Source organism: Capsicum annuum, chromosome 4 (genome assembly GCF_002878395.1).
Source record: "Capsicum annuum cultivar UCD-10X-F1 chromosome 4, UCD10Xv1.1, whole genome shotgun sequence".
Classification (NCBI taxonomy): domain Eukaryota; kingdom Viridiplantae; phylum Streptophyta; class Magnoliopsida; order Solanales; family Solanaceae; genus Capsicum; species Capsicum annuum.
Window position 1 is genome coordinate 134620963 of NC_061114.1, and position 17194 is coordinate 134638156.

The 17194-nt window shown below is 34.7% G+C and overlaps 1 protein-coding gene across 1 annotated transcript; it reads right to left on the reverse strand.

Moving 5' to 3' along the window:
• Nucleotides 1–1026: 1026 nt before the first annotated feature.
• Nucleotides 1027–3183, reverse strand: LOC124897989. Its single transcript, XM_047411606.1, has 2 exons — nt 2541–3183; nt 1027–1106 (listed from the first exon to the last, which is right to left on the reverse strand). Exons 1-2 carry the CDS (start codon nt 3181–3183, stop codon nt 1027–1029), a joined length of 723 nt encoding a protein of 240 aa, XP_047267562.1.
• Between the last annotated feature and the right edge of the window lie 14011 nt (nt 3184–17194).

Sequence of the window (17194 nt, forward strand, 5' to 3'; positions counted from 1 at the left end):
AATTGATTTTATTTCTTCTTCTCCTATTGAGAGTAGAGGTATGAAAGAACCTGGTGTTGGCATCCCCTTCAAGAAGCCAGGAGATTCTGGACTTAAGCTTTCAGAATTTAGTTTCTAGGGTGAGGATATGGTTGAACTCTTTTAAGAGAGTTGACTCCAGCCTATGGAAAAAGGGGCTAGTTGGGTAATTGGGAAAGTTTTGGATGGCAGCTAACCTTGCAAGAAAATGTTTCTTTTTTCTTAAAGATGTTTCCGAAAATGAGTCTATTCCAATCCTTAGCCTTCTCTTTTAACTCAAAAGTTGCCATAGTGATGTAAGGACAGTCAAGGAAGGACTCTTTTATCAGGTTAGGGAAATCTTGATGAGTGAGCCACATAGATTCCACCCTAAAGGGATTGATATGATTGGTAAGAGTGAAGCTAAGATTGATGAGAAGGGGGAAATGGTCTGAGTGGGTTCTAGGGAGATGAGTGATATTAGCTTCAGGGTACAAGTGAACCCATAAATCATTAGCAAGGCATTTATACAGCCTTTCAAGGATAAGGCATTGCCTGTTCTTATATCTTATGTTAGACCAAGTGTATTTACTGCCCCTGAAGCCTAGGTATATGAGATTACAATTGTTAATGCAGTTCATAAAAAGGTTAGACCTATTGAGGTTAATCCTGGAGCCTCCAAACTTCTCAGAGGCTTTGAGGACTTCATTAACATTACCCCCACTAGCCAGCTCTTACCTTCAGGAGATATGTAGGTATTAGAGAAAGAATAGAGCTGGTCCCAGAGATCAACCCTAGATTGAAAATCAGTGCTGGCATAAATGACACTAAAAAACCAAGATGAGGGAGGAGAACAAACATTAACTTTGGCATTAATAGCCTGAGGGGAAATTGAGATAGAGGTTATAGAGATGGAGTCCTTTTTCCATATGATGACAATCCCTTTTGAGTTTTCATTGGACTCAGACTGGATGTGGTTGTGGTATCCTAGTTCTTCACAGAGGTCCTGGTGAACAGTCATGTTTTTTTCTAGCAAAGCCAGGATGCATGGCTGGTGCACATTAACCATGGCTTAGCAGTGCTTCCTAAACTCAGCATTCTTTGCTTCCCTAGAATTCCACACAATGTAGTTCTTTATCTTTGAGTAAAGGGGGTGGTGAGGTTTTGCTGCAGTCACCTTATCCTTCCCCTTGGGGTTGGAGGTGGATGTTAGGGAGGGGGCTCTTCTTTGTCTGTTGAGTGAGGCTAGTATGACCTTGAGGGTCTCTTCTCTCATAGGGCTTATTGTATTTATTCTTATGCCTAGGCCTACTAACCCTAGGGGGATCAGGATGATCACAATCTCCTGGACTGGCTTTGTGAAATCTAGACTTAGAGGCTCTGTTAGATTAAGATTTTTTGTTCTTGGCACCCTGAGCTGAGATAAGAAGTCCTCTATGCCCTTATTACTTGCTCTTAGAGCTTCTAGCGCATTCAATCTCTCTACCCTTTCCAGAGTGAGATGAGGGAAGACTGAGGGCTGAGATGGTGATAGAGATTAGATGGGAGAGGTCGGGTGCTCCCCAATGAGTGGTACAAAAGCTGGTCCCAAGAGCATCATTACAGGATTGTGAGGTGGGAAGAAAAATTATCCCAGACTGAGTTGGGTCATGATGTTGGCTAGTGATTCCGTGCTCAGTTTCTCCTGGAATGGTGAATTGATCACCTTAAATAGGGTAGCCATCCAGACATTGGACCCAAATATTTGATGTCCTTGGTTCAGGCTCACCGTAGCCAGTAGAGCAAGGTATTGAGGGTCCTGGATGAGAATGGTGATTTATCTCCCTTCCCATTCCAGGTAGAGAGGTACAGTTTGATTGGAGAAACATACCTCCAACTAAGAAGTTGGTTGATGATCGGAGGATAGTGGATTTGTGGTGATGGTAATTTGGTTGGGGCCTGGGGAGTCCATTATTGCTTTCTTGAGGAAGATCAACCTTGTTCTCTTCAGTATAAGTATATAAAGAGTGAGAAGGGGCGAGAAAAGGCAGCTGAAGGGTTTTCCCATAGGGAACACCACCAACATTAAATGCTTTATCCAAGCTTGAGACATTCTCAATCACATCACTGCAGGAAGTGGAAAGGTTTCCCGCAGTTGTGCTTGAATTCTCATGATTTCTCTAGTTCACGTGTTTCATGGGGGTCCCATTAGTGAAGTCTTTTTTTTAACTCCCTTTTGTAAAGAAGAAGAATTATTTTTAGAGAGGGAAGTATTTTGGGAAGTTGGGTCAAGTTTCTTAGGACCCAGATGGGTCTTGGCTAGAGGCCTAGAAGAATTAGGGTAATTGGGCTTCCACCATACAGAGTGTTTAGGTTGGGGCCCCCTATTACATTCAGGATTTGGTCTTTCACTTTAGAGGGCCCATAATTCATTTTACAAGGGGCTCTGCCTATAGAATAGATTGGAGATTCGCCTTGGGCCGGCCCAAAGGGTGAGGCCTCTGAAGAAGGTGCAATAGACTTCTCCGGTGTTGCCTCCGGTAATCTAGGGTTTAGGAACTTACCTGACATCACATCGAAGGTTTTAACCTTGACGATGGATGTTTCCTTAGCATTGGTAAGATGATTTTTCTGGTCCAGTTTCCTTTTCTTGGTAAAATGGCCAGTCTGCCAGTCTTGGGAGTTATCTTCAGATATAGTGTTGTTCTCTGGTCCACTAGTGGTGGTTTCCATTGAGGCTCCATCTCCTTTGCTCTTGATTTGCTTTGGTCTAAGTGTGTATGAACATATGGATGTCGTATGGCCTAGACGTCTGCATTTCTTACATAGAAAGCCCTCTCCTTCGTAGAGGAGGGGCTGAATATAATGGTTAATGGATATTGAGGCAGCTACCGGCATTTTTAGTGGGATTTGGACACTGATCCTGGCGTATCTACCCCTTAGCGCGGCTGAAGTGCATGCTTCCACCTTCAACAATAGACCAATTTTGTTGCCCATCCGTTGAAGTATGAGGGCATCATATAGTTCCGTAGGGAGATGGGGTAACCTGATCCATATGGTAGTTGAGTCAATTTCGGAACTGCTAGACACGAAGTTGGGTTCCCACTTCCTGATTGAAATAAAGCAACCAACAATGAACCAGGGGCCGCCATGGAGAATTGTCGATTGGCTTTCTTCCTTGAAGAGTTTTACCATAAAAAATCCCATCCCTAGATCAATTTGATAAAAGGGTTCCGAGATTTTCCATAGATCTTCCAATTTTCTTTTCAGATATTGGTGATTGAATTTTAACTTAACCGGTTTGATGATAACAGAGTGGATCCAAGGAGCAAACATCCTCTATTTGTCTTCCTCCGATAGCAGGATACCTTGATCGGTGGTTCCCAAATCCTTGTCTATAATGGATACTCCGATTGTTGATTTCAAATTTGGGGGTATGATTTTACCCATCGTTATATCTCTATACGAGGGGGTATGGAGAGCCTCCCCCATGAGAATTTCATTTATAGAATTTGGTATTAGGGGATTTGGTAATAGAGGTGGAGTTAAGGTTGGGTCTATGGCGCTGGTTGGTGCCAAAGCAAGAAGAAAAGTTATGAGAGAGGGGAATCTTTCTCTCTCATCCAAGATCAAGTCTATAAATATCCTAAGAAGTTATCGACTAAACAAATGGAGGTTTTAATTAAGTGATAGAATTATGCATAACTTAAAATTTTTAAGTATCAATATTGGGTCCGTTCGTAGCATGACGTAGACAACTCGTATTATATAAGAGAGAGTTGAGCAGCTGAAGCAGGTTGCTGTCAATCGACATGTCTGCTTCAGCTCACGCGGTTCACAAGTATTTTTGATTCTACTATGTACCCCTAATTAATTATTAAGTATAAGTTATCTAAGCATTGAAAAATTTTCGTATATCTAATAACAAGGATACGCGAAATGATAAATTTATTCTTGATTTTAGACTGGACAAATAAATTTTATAATTATTTTTAATATACTGTATAATTAAAAATGAAGAAATGTTGTATTTTTGAATGGTCATCTTTTTGTCAAAAAGGAAGTACTTTTTAGAGAATATATATTTTAAAAAAATTTGAGATGATTTATTACTACACAAATCTATATCACTTACGTTAGATTTATAATGTAAAAGCATTTTATCAACATCATTTGCCACTATTAATAATATTTATCAAGTATTCATTTTACACTAAATGAGATGATTTACTATCACAAAAATAATTATTTAGATAAAAAATATGAAATCATTCAATTAATACTATTTTAAAAAATTAATTTATGAGCAAATTTGAGCTTGTGCACAACACAAGGTTTTGTCACTAATTTTATTTAGTCTCACTTTAACAAAATATTGGTAAATTTGTGTTGATTAACTGAATTTCTTTTTATTTGTTTCAAGCAGAGAATTTTGTTCTGCTTGATCCTTTTTACTCTTCTAATTAGTCTTGCACTATATGTTTGAACAGGCAAATTCAATAACATAAATAGTGTTTGAAATTGATTTTGTAATTTATATTTGCTGGCTGAGGGAGGTTCAACTCTTCCATTTTCAAGGGCCTATTATTTTTTGAAACTTCAAAAGAAGATGGTTTTAAATAGATGAAACATACTTTACTACTATCAATTTAAGTAGACATATCGAACATAACAATTTGGGTTGAAACTCATATAATTTAACTAAAAATTATATAAAGCAATAACTTAACTATCACTTATTACACAACATCCAACTCTTAAAATTTATTACAAAAATTTTACTTTTTCAATTCCTCTCTCTAAACGTTCACATAAATAACTGTACGAAATATTTCTTACGGTTTATTCTCCTTGGAAGAAGGCTAAAATCAAAGAGTCATTATGTAGCGGTTACCATTTTTGAAGTATCAACTGTGTTCGAGTCCATCTCTTTCATAGTGGCATTTAATTTTAACAAAATCTCCATTAAACATTCTGAAATTGTAAGATCTGAGATTAGTAAGTTTTTTTTTTTAACTTTACCAAAGATTAGAGATTTCAAGTGAACAAGTTGTTGAATGTTGTTCATTCAATAATTTTTTCTTAGTATTGGAGTAATACTTTGATTTTCTACTTTATAAAAATCTAGAATCGTTTGATTTAGTTCTTGCATGTACTCCATTCACTACTTATTAATTAGTAAATAGATGATTGTTCATCTTTTAGTTTTGAATTAACTCAGTTAGATTATACTGAACCAACAAATCGGGTTAGTGGGTTCGTTCCTGGAGAATTTGATTATGAGGACCCTAATGTTATTGAAAACAGATCAAAACATCATAACAATTTCATTAAGAGGAAAAAGCTCAGAAAAGTTTTTATCGAAGTTTAAAAAATTAAATCGAAGAATTGTTAAGAAAGTAAAAAAAGATGATACTGTACGACCACGTCTATCAAAGGTTATTTTAATTTTTTTATTTTTGAATATGATTGTTTATTGTAATGGGATATAGTATTTTTTCATCAATATGAAGTATTTTGATTTATTATTTTTGAATATGGTTGTAAGTTTTGCAGTATTATGTGAAATTTTTTATGAATTTGAGGATGCATTAGTAGTTTCCCGTGTATATACATATCAGTACTTATGTATATGGTAGACATATACATAAGTGATGCTAAGTATTTTGAAATATAAGGATATGTATGATTCATATACATCACATACTTGTCTATGATGTTTTTGTTCTTTCTGTAGAAATTATTTGGTTTAGTTATAACAATGTACATATCAGAAGTTATGTATATATGTTACCATTATGCATAGTTAATATTTATGACAGAAAGGTCTATGATATTAAGTTGTTTTGGAGTATGTTTTGAGTGATTTTTTTGAGGCAATATGCATATCCTTATTTTTTCAGTAATGTGGGGTTTTTTGTTTTCATTTTTGAATATGATTGTTAGTGTGTGCATCGTTATGTGTTTTTCATTAATGTGATTGTGCATTAGTAGTGATCAGTCTATATATATAAATAATTATGTATATGATTATCATATACATAAATAATGTTATGTATATAAAAAACATATTTCATATACATTACATACTGTTCCATATACATAAGTAATGTTATGTATATAGAAAACATATTTCATATACATTATAAACTGTTCTATATACACTGATTGTTCATGATGTATTTTTTTTATAGGATTTAAATACAGAATAAAACAAGTCCCTGCGCATTCATTGTATTTTGATAGTTCGTGCAACCACGATTTTGGATCAAATATTAAGAAATATCTTGGCGACAAAGTTCAAAATCTTGTCCGATAAATAATTTTTGGGTCTTTTTTAGATATGCCTCAGTGTAATTTTCAGGATCAGATTTCAAAATTCTTACTCATGCTTGACATAGAGCAAGATAATCCGAATGAAATATATATTTATATGCAGGGGACTATTCTCAAATTTTCTATTCTTGAATTTTCTTTAATATCCGGACTAAACTGTACCGATAATATTGAGGATCACCTGAATCATCAAAGTCTGTTTTAATGGAGAAGTATTTCTCAAATGTAAAAAAATCTGTCAAAAAACTAAATTTTATTCAATGTTTCAGTTAGAAAACTTGACAACAATACCGAAGCTTTTCACATATCTATACTTTATTTCATTTATACTTTTTTGTATTCACAAATAAGTGATGCAACTATTAGCAAAGCCTGCTTTGTGATATTTGAGGATGAACGATACGAATAATTTTCATGGAGGAAGACTTCATTTCAAAAGCTTATGACAAGTTAAGACATGATTTCTTTGTTGAAAAATAGTTATACCAGTGGGAGGAATGCTTCATGTGTTGAATGTATGGATGTACGAATGTTGTTCTGAGGTTGATAGTACGATAACTGAGCAGGTGAAAAATGTAATTTTAAAGTTTTTTAACTGGAAGGTTGTTGAGGTCAAGATCAAGTGCGAGAAGTTTATGGGTGGTATGTTCAGTAAGGTAAGTATTTAGTAACTTATGTAAAATTCATATTTTTATTCCAATTTGTTAAGTTTAGCACTCGTAAAATTGCCTGGTTTTATTTATTCACAGTTTGTATAAAACAATCTACGTCCAATTCGTGAAGAAGTCAAAAAGCTTGATTTGCCAGTGAGGGAGGGCATTGAATTAAATGATCCTGACCCTCCGTACTCGATTGATACTTTGGCAGATCGTCATTAAATGGCTTGCTAGTAACATACATGCATATTTGTACTCCAAGCTCCAAGGTTTTGAGGATTTCAGTACAGTACCACCTCTAAAAATTCTCAAAAAGGCAGGTGTCAGTACTGATACATCAGTATCACAACCTATTAAGAGGAGGAGTACAATTCATTTTAATGCAAAAACTACTGAGATGCAAGAACGAAAGAAAACATCAACTATTGTTTCAAGAGGAGATATGTCAATAGAGAAATCAATAGTTGAAGGTGATCCAAGAGCTAAATATCCTCTAATTTCTAAAGGCTCTTCAGAGTATGTTGACACAGAAAAATCGCGTCCCTCATCTTTCAGTAAGTCTGTTCATCAATTCACTATTAATGTCATTTGGGATGAGATAAAGTCATTTATATAGTCGTATGTAAATAATTTCATAAAGTCAAACACTATAAAACTAATTATAATGCACTCAGATGTTCTTTGTATTTTTATATGCAGGTTGACCAAAATTTTAATGATCTTCACGATCTAATTATTAAACAACATGCAGACTTAAATGACAAAAATATCAAACAACATGTCGAACTGATACAGATGTTGACAAACAACAAATACATAGAAAAAAGGTAACTTGTATTGATTCTACTTTATATAAGTACGAGTCTGTATTTGTATATAAAATATATACATAACGTCACCCTTTGACATTTTTTTCACAAGTTAATGATACACGAAGGAACATTCATATACATATAAACATATTACAATAAGGATTTCATTTCATATACATAGCATGAATGACCTACCATACAATAATAATTTTATATACATCACAAACTGTTGTATGACATTTTTGTACTATTCTATAAAATTCAAGATGATATATTAAATCAATATACATATACGTTGTTACATATATATATTATTGTTATGTATAGCCAATATACACAAAAGTAAGTAATATAGTATTTAGTTATTTCGATGTATGATTTAAATGTTTGTTTTTTCTCTGAGGTAACTTACATATCAGTGTTGTTTTAATATCGTGAGTTTTTTGATTTTATATTTTTGAATATGATTGTTGGTTGTGAAGCTTTATGTCGGATTTTTCAACAATGTGAGGGTGCCTTAATAGTGGCAAGTCTAAATAAAAAACATTACCTACATATATTAGTGAAATATAAGTAAATAATGTTATTTATATGAACATGAATGAACTACACTAATCGTTATAGGTCATAAAGATCATGAAACTTATGTATGTGTATGCACATTCATATACTTATGGATGTCATATACATACAGTTAGACTAACAAAAAGAAATATATATTTCCTCATCACATATTTTTATTTATGTACAAGTCATTAATTAGTTAATAGTAGTTTTGTCATTGATTTTTACATAAGATGGGGTAGACGCAAACGTTGGGGCAGAAACGAAGGAATTAATGTAAGTTCAAAGTTGAAGCATTATAAGGTTAAGTATGACTTTTTCTTAATTTAAATTGTTGATCTAAAAATTATTTTGAGAAATCTATATTACTAATTTGAATAGAATCATGAATTGGGAGGCCCACAAACTAGAGCTTTCCCAATAGAAGAGCATGTTGAAGGGGTGCATATCGTCCCAACCAAGAAAGATAAAGGTCAATGTCGGAATATAATAAAATATCACATAGACATACAAAATAATATGTTTATATATGTGGTTTCATATACAAATTTATCATATAGTTTTTTACTTAGTTTTTAGGAAATATCTTATTTTTGTTTTACGTGATATTTATTCGGTGTGCCTACTATTTATAATTTATTTTCAATGTATATGTGTTAAATAGTATGTATATGATTATCATATACATAACTACTTACAAGAAAATTTGAGTATCATCATACACATGATATGCTCCTTTCCAATTTGTAGGCAAAACACTGGTAAATTCATAAACAATGTGTCTCGTGCTGATATATCAGAGGATTCTTTTTTTGATGAAAATAAAAGTCCAACACATCAACATTCCAAGGTTAATTATCTAATTTTATTAAATTGACCCGTGAAAGAATTAAGAATTTTTTTTATGTTTTATATTTTTCTAATAGGAGTTTGAGGGGGTGTAGTGTTGAAATTGGAATGCCTCATTAGATGATCTTCTTGATATTGTGGTGAATCAGAAAGAAACAACCGCAAAGGCTGAAACATCAAATATCGATCATATCCATAAAGATCAAGCGGTAAATTCAGAGAATCAATATGTGTTTTAATTTATTAACAAATACATATACTGTAAAATTTCTTTTACATGTCATCAATTTCATTAACGTGGTAAATCAAAACTAACATTATATATCAAATATGTACTTTTAGAAAGATTACTCATGTACAATTTCAGAATCTGCTTTAGCCGAGTTAGACATAATTCTGAAAGATTTGGCAGCATCTGTGCATGCATATTCTCTCAAAGTGATTAGTCCGACTAAAGCAACGACAGTCAGTATTTCATCGATAATAGTCAGTTTTTTTCAGATTTTTCTGATGCAGTTATAGTGGCACATCAAGTTGCAAAAATTCCTGCTAAGAGGACAAAAAATAAATTCAAAGTATTTAAGTCACCATACTTAATAGAGTTTGCTTCTAGTTCAGAAGGCATTAAGGATGAGATCACAGAAATGAAATAAAAATATGCATTTTCTTAATATCGACGATACGCCCGAGGGGTGTTATTGAGGAGTAGAAGTAGTGGATTGATGAAGGTCTACTGAAATTTCATGCAAAAAAGTAAGTTTTATCATTTTTAAACTAAACTTTTTATGTCAATTTGTGTATCCTATTACAATTATTTTCTTACTAACAAATGTTTACAATGGTAGAAAAATGAAGGACGACCACTACAGAGCTAAATCAACTATTCTGGGGTTTCAAAAATCGATTTTGTCATTGCTCATCCACGGTTAAAAAAATAATTTTATTTGATGTCTCATACAAGTACATGCTAAACGATGAGGTAATATTTATTTCGTTTATATTTTACTTAATAGTTTTATAATATTGCCAATACAAAATCTAGACATGACGTTTTGTGTGACTTGAAAAATATTTCTATGTTTTAACATCGAAAAGTATTGTGATATATTTATATATGCGGTAATATATTAATCCATGTTTAGATGTATGTGCATAAATCTATTATGCATATGAAAATATGTATTTTTTTGAATAGAAGGTAAATTCAAACATAATTCTATGTGCTTAAATCAACATTTGATGTAATTTTTTATTTATTGCGATGAATTGTAAATGTACTTTTAAAATCATATACATGCATATGTTATGTCACTGACAATGGCTGTCTAATGTCTATTATTTCAAGGATATGTATATACCCGATTTCAATATAAATGCATATACATAGATTAATTATGTATTTGATAAACCCATCTATTAATCTACGTTTAGATACATGTGCATAAATCTGTTATGTGTATGAATATATATATTTTTTTGAATAGTAGGTGAATTCGAACATAATTCTATGTGTTTAAAATTAATATTTGATGTGATTTTTTTATTTATTACGGCGAATTGTAAACGTACTTTTAAAATCATATACATGTATATGTTATGGCACTGACAATGACTGTCTAATGTTTATTATTTCAAGGATATGTATATACCTAATTTCAATGTAAATACATATATATAGATTAATTATGTATTTGATAAACCCATCTGCCAATGTATGTTATGTATATACATTACATGTTATCTATATTATGAATATACATTGTCTGTTATGTATATTAAGTATATTATGTATATACATTAAGTTGTGTATATTATGTATATACATTACCTGTTAAGTATACTAGCAGATTATGTATGTACATTACCTGTTATGTGTGTATAATACCTGTTATGTATATTTTGCTGTCACTGACAATTATATTTATTTAAAGTTGTCTCCAGTCTAACATCCCGTTATTATATTTCAATTTTTCCGCATATTGATGTGAACTTCTATCACTTGCGCAAGAAATTGAAAATAAGAAGTGACCAAGAATACAGATTCACAACTATAAACTGTATTTTCAAATCGTATATTGAGAAGAGGTACCATAGATATTATTTGGATGCATCATATACGGTACTTTCTACACAGCAAGATTATGCTCAATCGGTTATTGTGGCCCAGAATGAAGTGAATCACCCTAGTTTCTGGACCTTAGAAAATTTTCTAAAATTCTGATCTCTGAACTTAATACGACTCATGAGTACGAGCCGTATGTTGGGGTATTGTGGTATAGTTTGGTCGAATACTGACAGTGCTGGTTGGTGGGATAAGTTTTGGTTACTGGAATGAATACGACTTAGTAGTATGAGTTGTATTGGTGGTTACAGATCATTTAGTTCCTTAACTTAATCTTAGACTTGGTTACTTAAGTTGGATTTGAGTATGAGTGACTCACCATCAGCCGTAAGTTAGGGTACGAGTCGTACACAAGACTCATATGATGGGCAACATCTAAATCTTCCTTGGGTGTAAATCTGCCAGGGGTGCGGATGAAGGGTACAGATCGTATACTGTGGTTACAACTTGATTGGATAAGTTGTATACTGGACATTTTTTGGTCAAAGGGTGGAGGTTTAGGATATGCGTGGTGGATACCGATCACATCGGAGGGTACGACTCGTGTGGGTTAGTCGTATCCCTATGACGGAATTTTGGTGCAACTTAAGTGGTGGTATTCTAGACATTTCTCCACTTATCCTAATAGGGTCTCATGACTTCTAACCTACTTGGAAGGTTATTTAACCTATTATTATATTCATTAACACTTAGAAACTCTTCCTAAACACTCTATAATTCTCTCAAAACTTTTTGGGCAAGGAAAGCTAGGATTTCAACTAAAGGATCAATTTGGGGCTTGTATTGATGGAATTTTTTTGTTATCATCTTGGTTTAAGGCATGTTCTCTTCCCTCATTGTTAATTCTAACTAAAGCCATGGTTTTTATGACTGTTTTCATGATTTTATTCATTGTATGATTTTGGTTTTCAAATATGATTTAGGGGTTCTGATGTTAAACGGTTGGTTATGTTTTTTCATGGTTTTAATTATGCTTTTATATGCATTGATGGTGGTTTTGGATAAATAAATTATATGAGAATGGTTTTTTGGTAATTGGAATTGGTTTTGGTAATATTATGCCCCTAATGTGTTCGACAAAATGCTTATAAAGATATGTTTATTCCATTGACTACTTTTAATGGAACTCTTGCATATTTTAAAACTTGGTAAAAGAATTGTGCATGGTTTAAATGGTTTGGAATGGTAAATGGCTAATTGGTTATGCTTGTGGGGAACACGGAAGTCTCCCAAGTGGTTTAATATGGTAATGGAAGGGCACTAGAAAGTCCCTTTAAACCTATAAATGGTTGGCTATGGATGATACTTGTAAGTAAGGTTTGGTATCATGATACCAATATCAATGACCTTGTTTAATAAATGGATAATGGTTTGGTTATTTGGAAATTGGTTTTAATTGAGCAATAATGGCGGGAGGTGTAGCTAAGCCATAAAAGATGGAGGTCCCTGGGGGACCAAAACTGGAAACTTATATTTGTCGATATGAGGTTGGTCCTTATGACCGTGTGCATGACGTCACACTATATTTGAGGGATTTACTAGTCATCCCAAGGGATACTTCAATGGTTATGCATATACACATACTGGGACCCTTTCAGCAAGGGGAGTTGAACCTATATAGCCTGTGGGTGGTTTAGGACGACAAAGCTACATTGCCCAAGTAAAGGTTTTAAAGATACGCTAAACCCGATCCCTTTTCCTGACATGGTTATGTGTATATATATATATATGTATGACTGTATACATATTAATAGTTTTACTTGGTTTTATAAATGACATTATCTTATCCTTACCCTGAGTTAGAGTCTTTGTGGTACTTCTATAGGTTGGAATGGGTGGAATCAGCATTGGTGTCGCCTTGGCATTGTAAATAGTTGAAGGGATGACATTATTGGACGATATTATTGGTTGTTCCATCCTATTTCATTTTTTGATTAATTATATTATGTTTTGGAACGTCTTTAGTTATGGCCTGGTTTATGGCTCTTATTTAGTATGGTTTGGTATGGTTGAATTATTGGTATGGGATGGTTGGACTCGATTAGTTTGGTCACAGTCATGATCTATTCTCAGATTCTTTATGTGAGATGTTATACTATTTTGTTACATTCTCAGAATTCAGCCAATTTAGGGTAGAAGATTGAAGGTTGGGTTGGGTAATAGGGGTGGTCTCCAATCTTTGTCGGACTTGGGGCGCCCAATATGACAAGTCTCAAAGGCGGGTCATGTCGAGTTGGTATCAGAGCCTAGATTTATGGTCAATTGGGAGTCCACAAAGACGTGTGGAATAGAGTCTCTTTTAGGGGTGTGTTGCATGCCACACTCATAAGGAAGAGGCTATAAGTCATTTAGAAATGTTTTACTTTCTTAGTATTCTATTTTGAAGCTTTGAGTCTCAGTCTTGGAATCTTCTCTAATCCTTGTTTGTTTGTCTTTCAGATCATGCCTCGTAGATTTGAAACACAAGAAAATTCTTCTATCCCATTTGGGGGTAATGCTGAAGGGGTGCATCCTACTTCTGGAGTTCATCTTTGATCTCACGGTCCTATCCCTGATAGTTCTGAAGTTCCACCGATTGCTACTAGTCCTTCTCAAGGCGAGGTGACTAATGTAGAATTTTGTCGGTCTATTTATGCTATTGCAAAACTGGTTGCTGCTCAAGCTGAGTGGTATATGTCTGGTTTTTTTTTTGCTGAGGCCACAATGGTTGACCAATTTATGAAGATGGGTCCTCTCACTTTTTTTAGAGTAAAGGCATAGGAGGATCCATAGGGCTTTTTGGATTAGATGGAGAAGATATTTTGGGTGATGCAAGCTACTAATGTGGAGGGGCTAAACTTTCCAGCTTATCAACTCAAAGAGGTTGCATATCAGTGGTATAAAGAGTGAGATAGGGATAGAGAAGATGTGGAGGAGTCATCCTTATGGGATGCCTTCTCTAGTATTTTTCTGGATCGTTTCTTTCCCCAAGAGTTGATGAAAGAAAAGATAGAGGGGTTTGTGAACCCCAAGTATGGGAGAATGTTTGTTAAGTAATATACCTTGAAGTTTCACCAATTGTCAAGGTTTGCTCTTGATTAGTAGCTGACATGGGGCTAGAATGAGGAAGTTCAATTCTGGGTTGAATCAGGATATGATTTTGGAGAGCTAGACTGCCTTGCTAATTAAGGATATGGACATATCTAGGTTGATGGCTCATATGCAGTAAGTGGAGAATAAGAAAAGAAAGCACACGGAGTTTGGAGATAAGCAGGGTAAGAGGAGAAAGTTTTCTGACCAGGGAGGTGCTTAGTCTTTGGGTGGTCGAGATGGTGGAAAATAGAAGAAAAAGAAGTGGGGGAGTTGTGGTTCCTACTCTACTGCTTGTGCTCCTTACCAGTCGGGCGATAGGAGTCATTATGGTGGTGATAATTTTTAAGTGCAGGGTGCCCAATCTCAGGCAAGTAGAGGTTTGTCAATTTTTTCATGCCTCCTTGTCGGTTCTGTGGTCATCCTCATCCAGTTAATTAGGTTGCTACGGGGGTAAATAAGATTCCTGTGTCTTCATCTTTTACTCCTACACCTGGTGGTGTGGCCTTTGCTTCTGTTACTGCTCCTAGTTCTAGTGTTAGTCAGAACAGGTTGTATGCTTTGACGTCCTGACAGGAATCTGAGGCATCACCTGATGTCGTTACTGCTACTTTACAACTTTTCTCTTGTGACGTATATTATTCGCTTGGTCTGAGGTCTACTCTCTCCTATGTGACTCCTTATATAGATGTAGCTTTTGGTTTTGATTTGAAAGTTATTTTAGATCCTTTTTCTATTTCTACTCCAGTAGGTGACTCAGCTATTGCTAAGAGAGTCTATAAGGGGTGTGTGGTATCTGTTGGTGGAAAGAAAACCTTGGTGGATTTGTTTGAGTTAGATATGGTGGATTTAGATATCATTCTAGGTATGGACTGGTTACACTCTTGTTATGCATCCTTGGATTGTTGGACCTGTAAGGTTATCTTTAGGTTCCCTGGTGAGCCATTTATAAAGTAGGAGGGTGTTTCCTTAGCTCATAGGGGGAGGTTTATTTCTTATCTTAGAGCTCGGAGGTTAATATCTAAAGGTTGTCTTTATCACATGGTCTGGGTTAAATATTCTAACTCGGAAGGTCCTTTTTTTTAGTCAGTTCTTGTGGTTAATGAGTTTCTAGAGGTATTTTCGTATGATCTTTTTGGTGTTCCTCCGAATAGGAAATAGAGTTTGGTATTTATCTAATTATGGACACTCATCCAATTTTTATTCCTCCGTATAGAATGGCTCCGACTGAGTTGAGGGAACTCAAGGAGAAACTTAAGGATCTTCTAGATAAGGGGTTTATTTATCCTAGTGTATCTCCTTGGGGTGAACCAGTGTTGTTTGTACGCAAGAAGGATGGCTCCCTTTGGATGTGCATTGACTATAGGCAGTTGAACAAGGTGATGGTCAAGAACAAGTATCCACTTCCAAGGATAGATGATTTATTTGACCGGTTGGAAGGTTCCAAGTTCTTTTCTAAGATAGCTCTTTAGTCTGGGTACATCAGCTAAAGATTAGGTAGGTGGATATCCCTAAGATGGATTTTTGTACTCGATATGGGAACTTTGAGTTCTTGGTGATATCATTTAGGTTGACTAATTCTCTGACGACATTTTTGGATCTGATTAATAGAGTTTTTTGTCAGTATTTTAATCTTTTCGTCGTTATGTTTATTGATAACATTCTTGTTTATTTGAAAAGTGAGGTAGATTATGATAATCACCTTTGTGTGGTGTTGCAGACCTTAAAGGAACAACGTTTAGATACCAAGTTCTCTAAGTGTTAGTTTTGGTTGAATGCTGTAACTTTCTTGTGTCATATTATTTGTAGTGAAGGGATCATGGATGATCTGCAGAAGGTTGCTGTGGTAAGAGGTGGCCTAGACCTACGACTCCATTTGACATTTGGAGCTTCTTGAGTGTATCCTGGTATTACATGCGATTATGGAAAGCTTTTCATCGATAGCAGCTCCTTTGACTAAGTTAACTCAGAAGAAGGTCAAGTTTTCTTGGTCAGGTGATTGTAAAAAGAGTTTTGAGAAGTTAAAGGATAAGTTAACTTTGACTCCAATTCTACCTTTGCCTAAAGCAAATGATGGGTTCATGGTTTATTTTGATGCATCTCGGGTTTGGCTTGATTGTGTGTTGATATAGCATGGGAAGGTGACTTCCTATGGTTCCTGGTAGTTAAAGTTACATGAGGAATTATCCTACTCATGATTTGAGTTGTTGATGATTGTGTTTGCTTTGAAAACATGGCAACATTATTTGTATGATGTTCATGTGGATATCTTTTCTGATTAGAAGAGTCTACAGTATGTGTTTACCTCGAAAGAGCATTATCTCAGGCATAGGTGATGTCTTGAGCTTCTTAAGGATTACGATATGAGTCTTCATTATTACCCAGGTAAGACTAATGTGGTTGCTGATGCTCTTAGCAGGTTATCCTTGAGGAGTTTGGCTTATGTGGAAGAAAGAAAGAGGGAATCGGTGAAGGATATTCACTGCTTGGCTAATCTTGAAGTTCACCTCTAGGACTCCAAAGATGGTGATGTGGTGGTGCAAGAAGTGATTCAAATGTCTCTTGGTGTGGAGATTAAGGACAAGACAATGTAGGATCCTGTCTTAATAAAAATCAAGAGTGGCATTGGTGGGAAAAAGAAAGTGGTGTTTGAGATTAGTGGTGATGGTACTTTATGATACCAAGGGGGTTGTGTGTTCCTGATGTAGATAGTTTACGACAAAGGATTTTGGCTGAGGCATATGAGTCACACTATGTTGTTCATCCCGACTCGACTAAGATGTATCATGATCTCAAGGAGATCTATTAGT

Excerpts from the sequence above, each read along its gene's own strand:
- LOC124897989 (XM_047411606.1), bottom strand. The coding sequence starts at position 3,183 with ATGGGATTTTTTATGGTAAAACTCTTCAAGGAAGAAAGCCAATCGACA. Across the intron at positions 1,107-2,540 it reads AACCTTCGATGTGATGTCAG|GGAAGCAAAGAATGCTGAGT; the intron begins GTAAGTTCCTAA and ends GTGGAATTCTAG.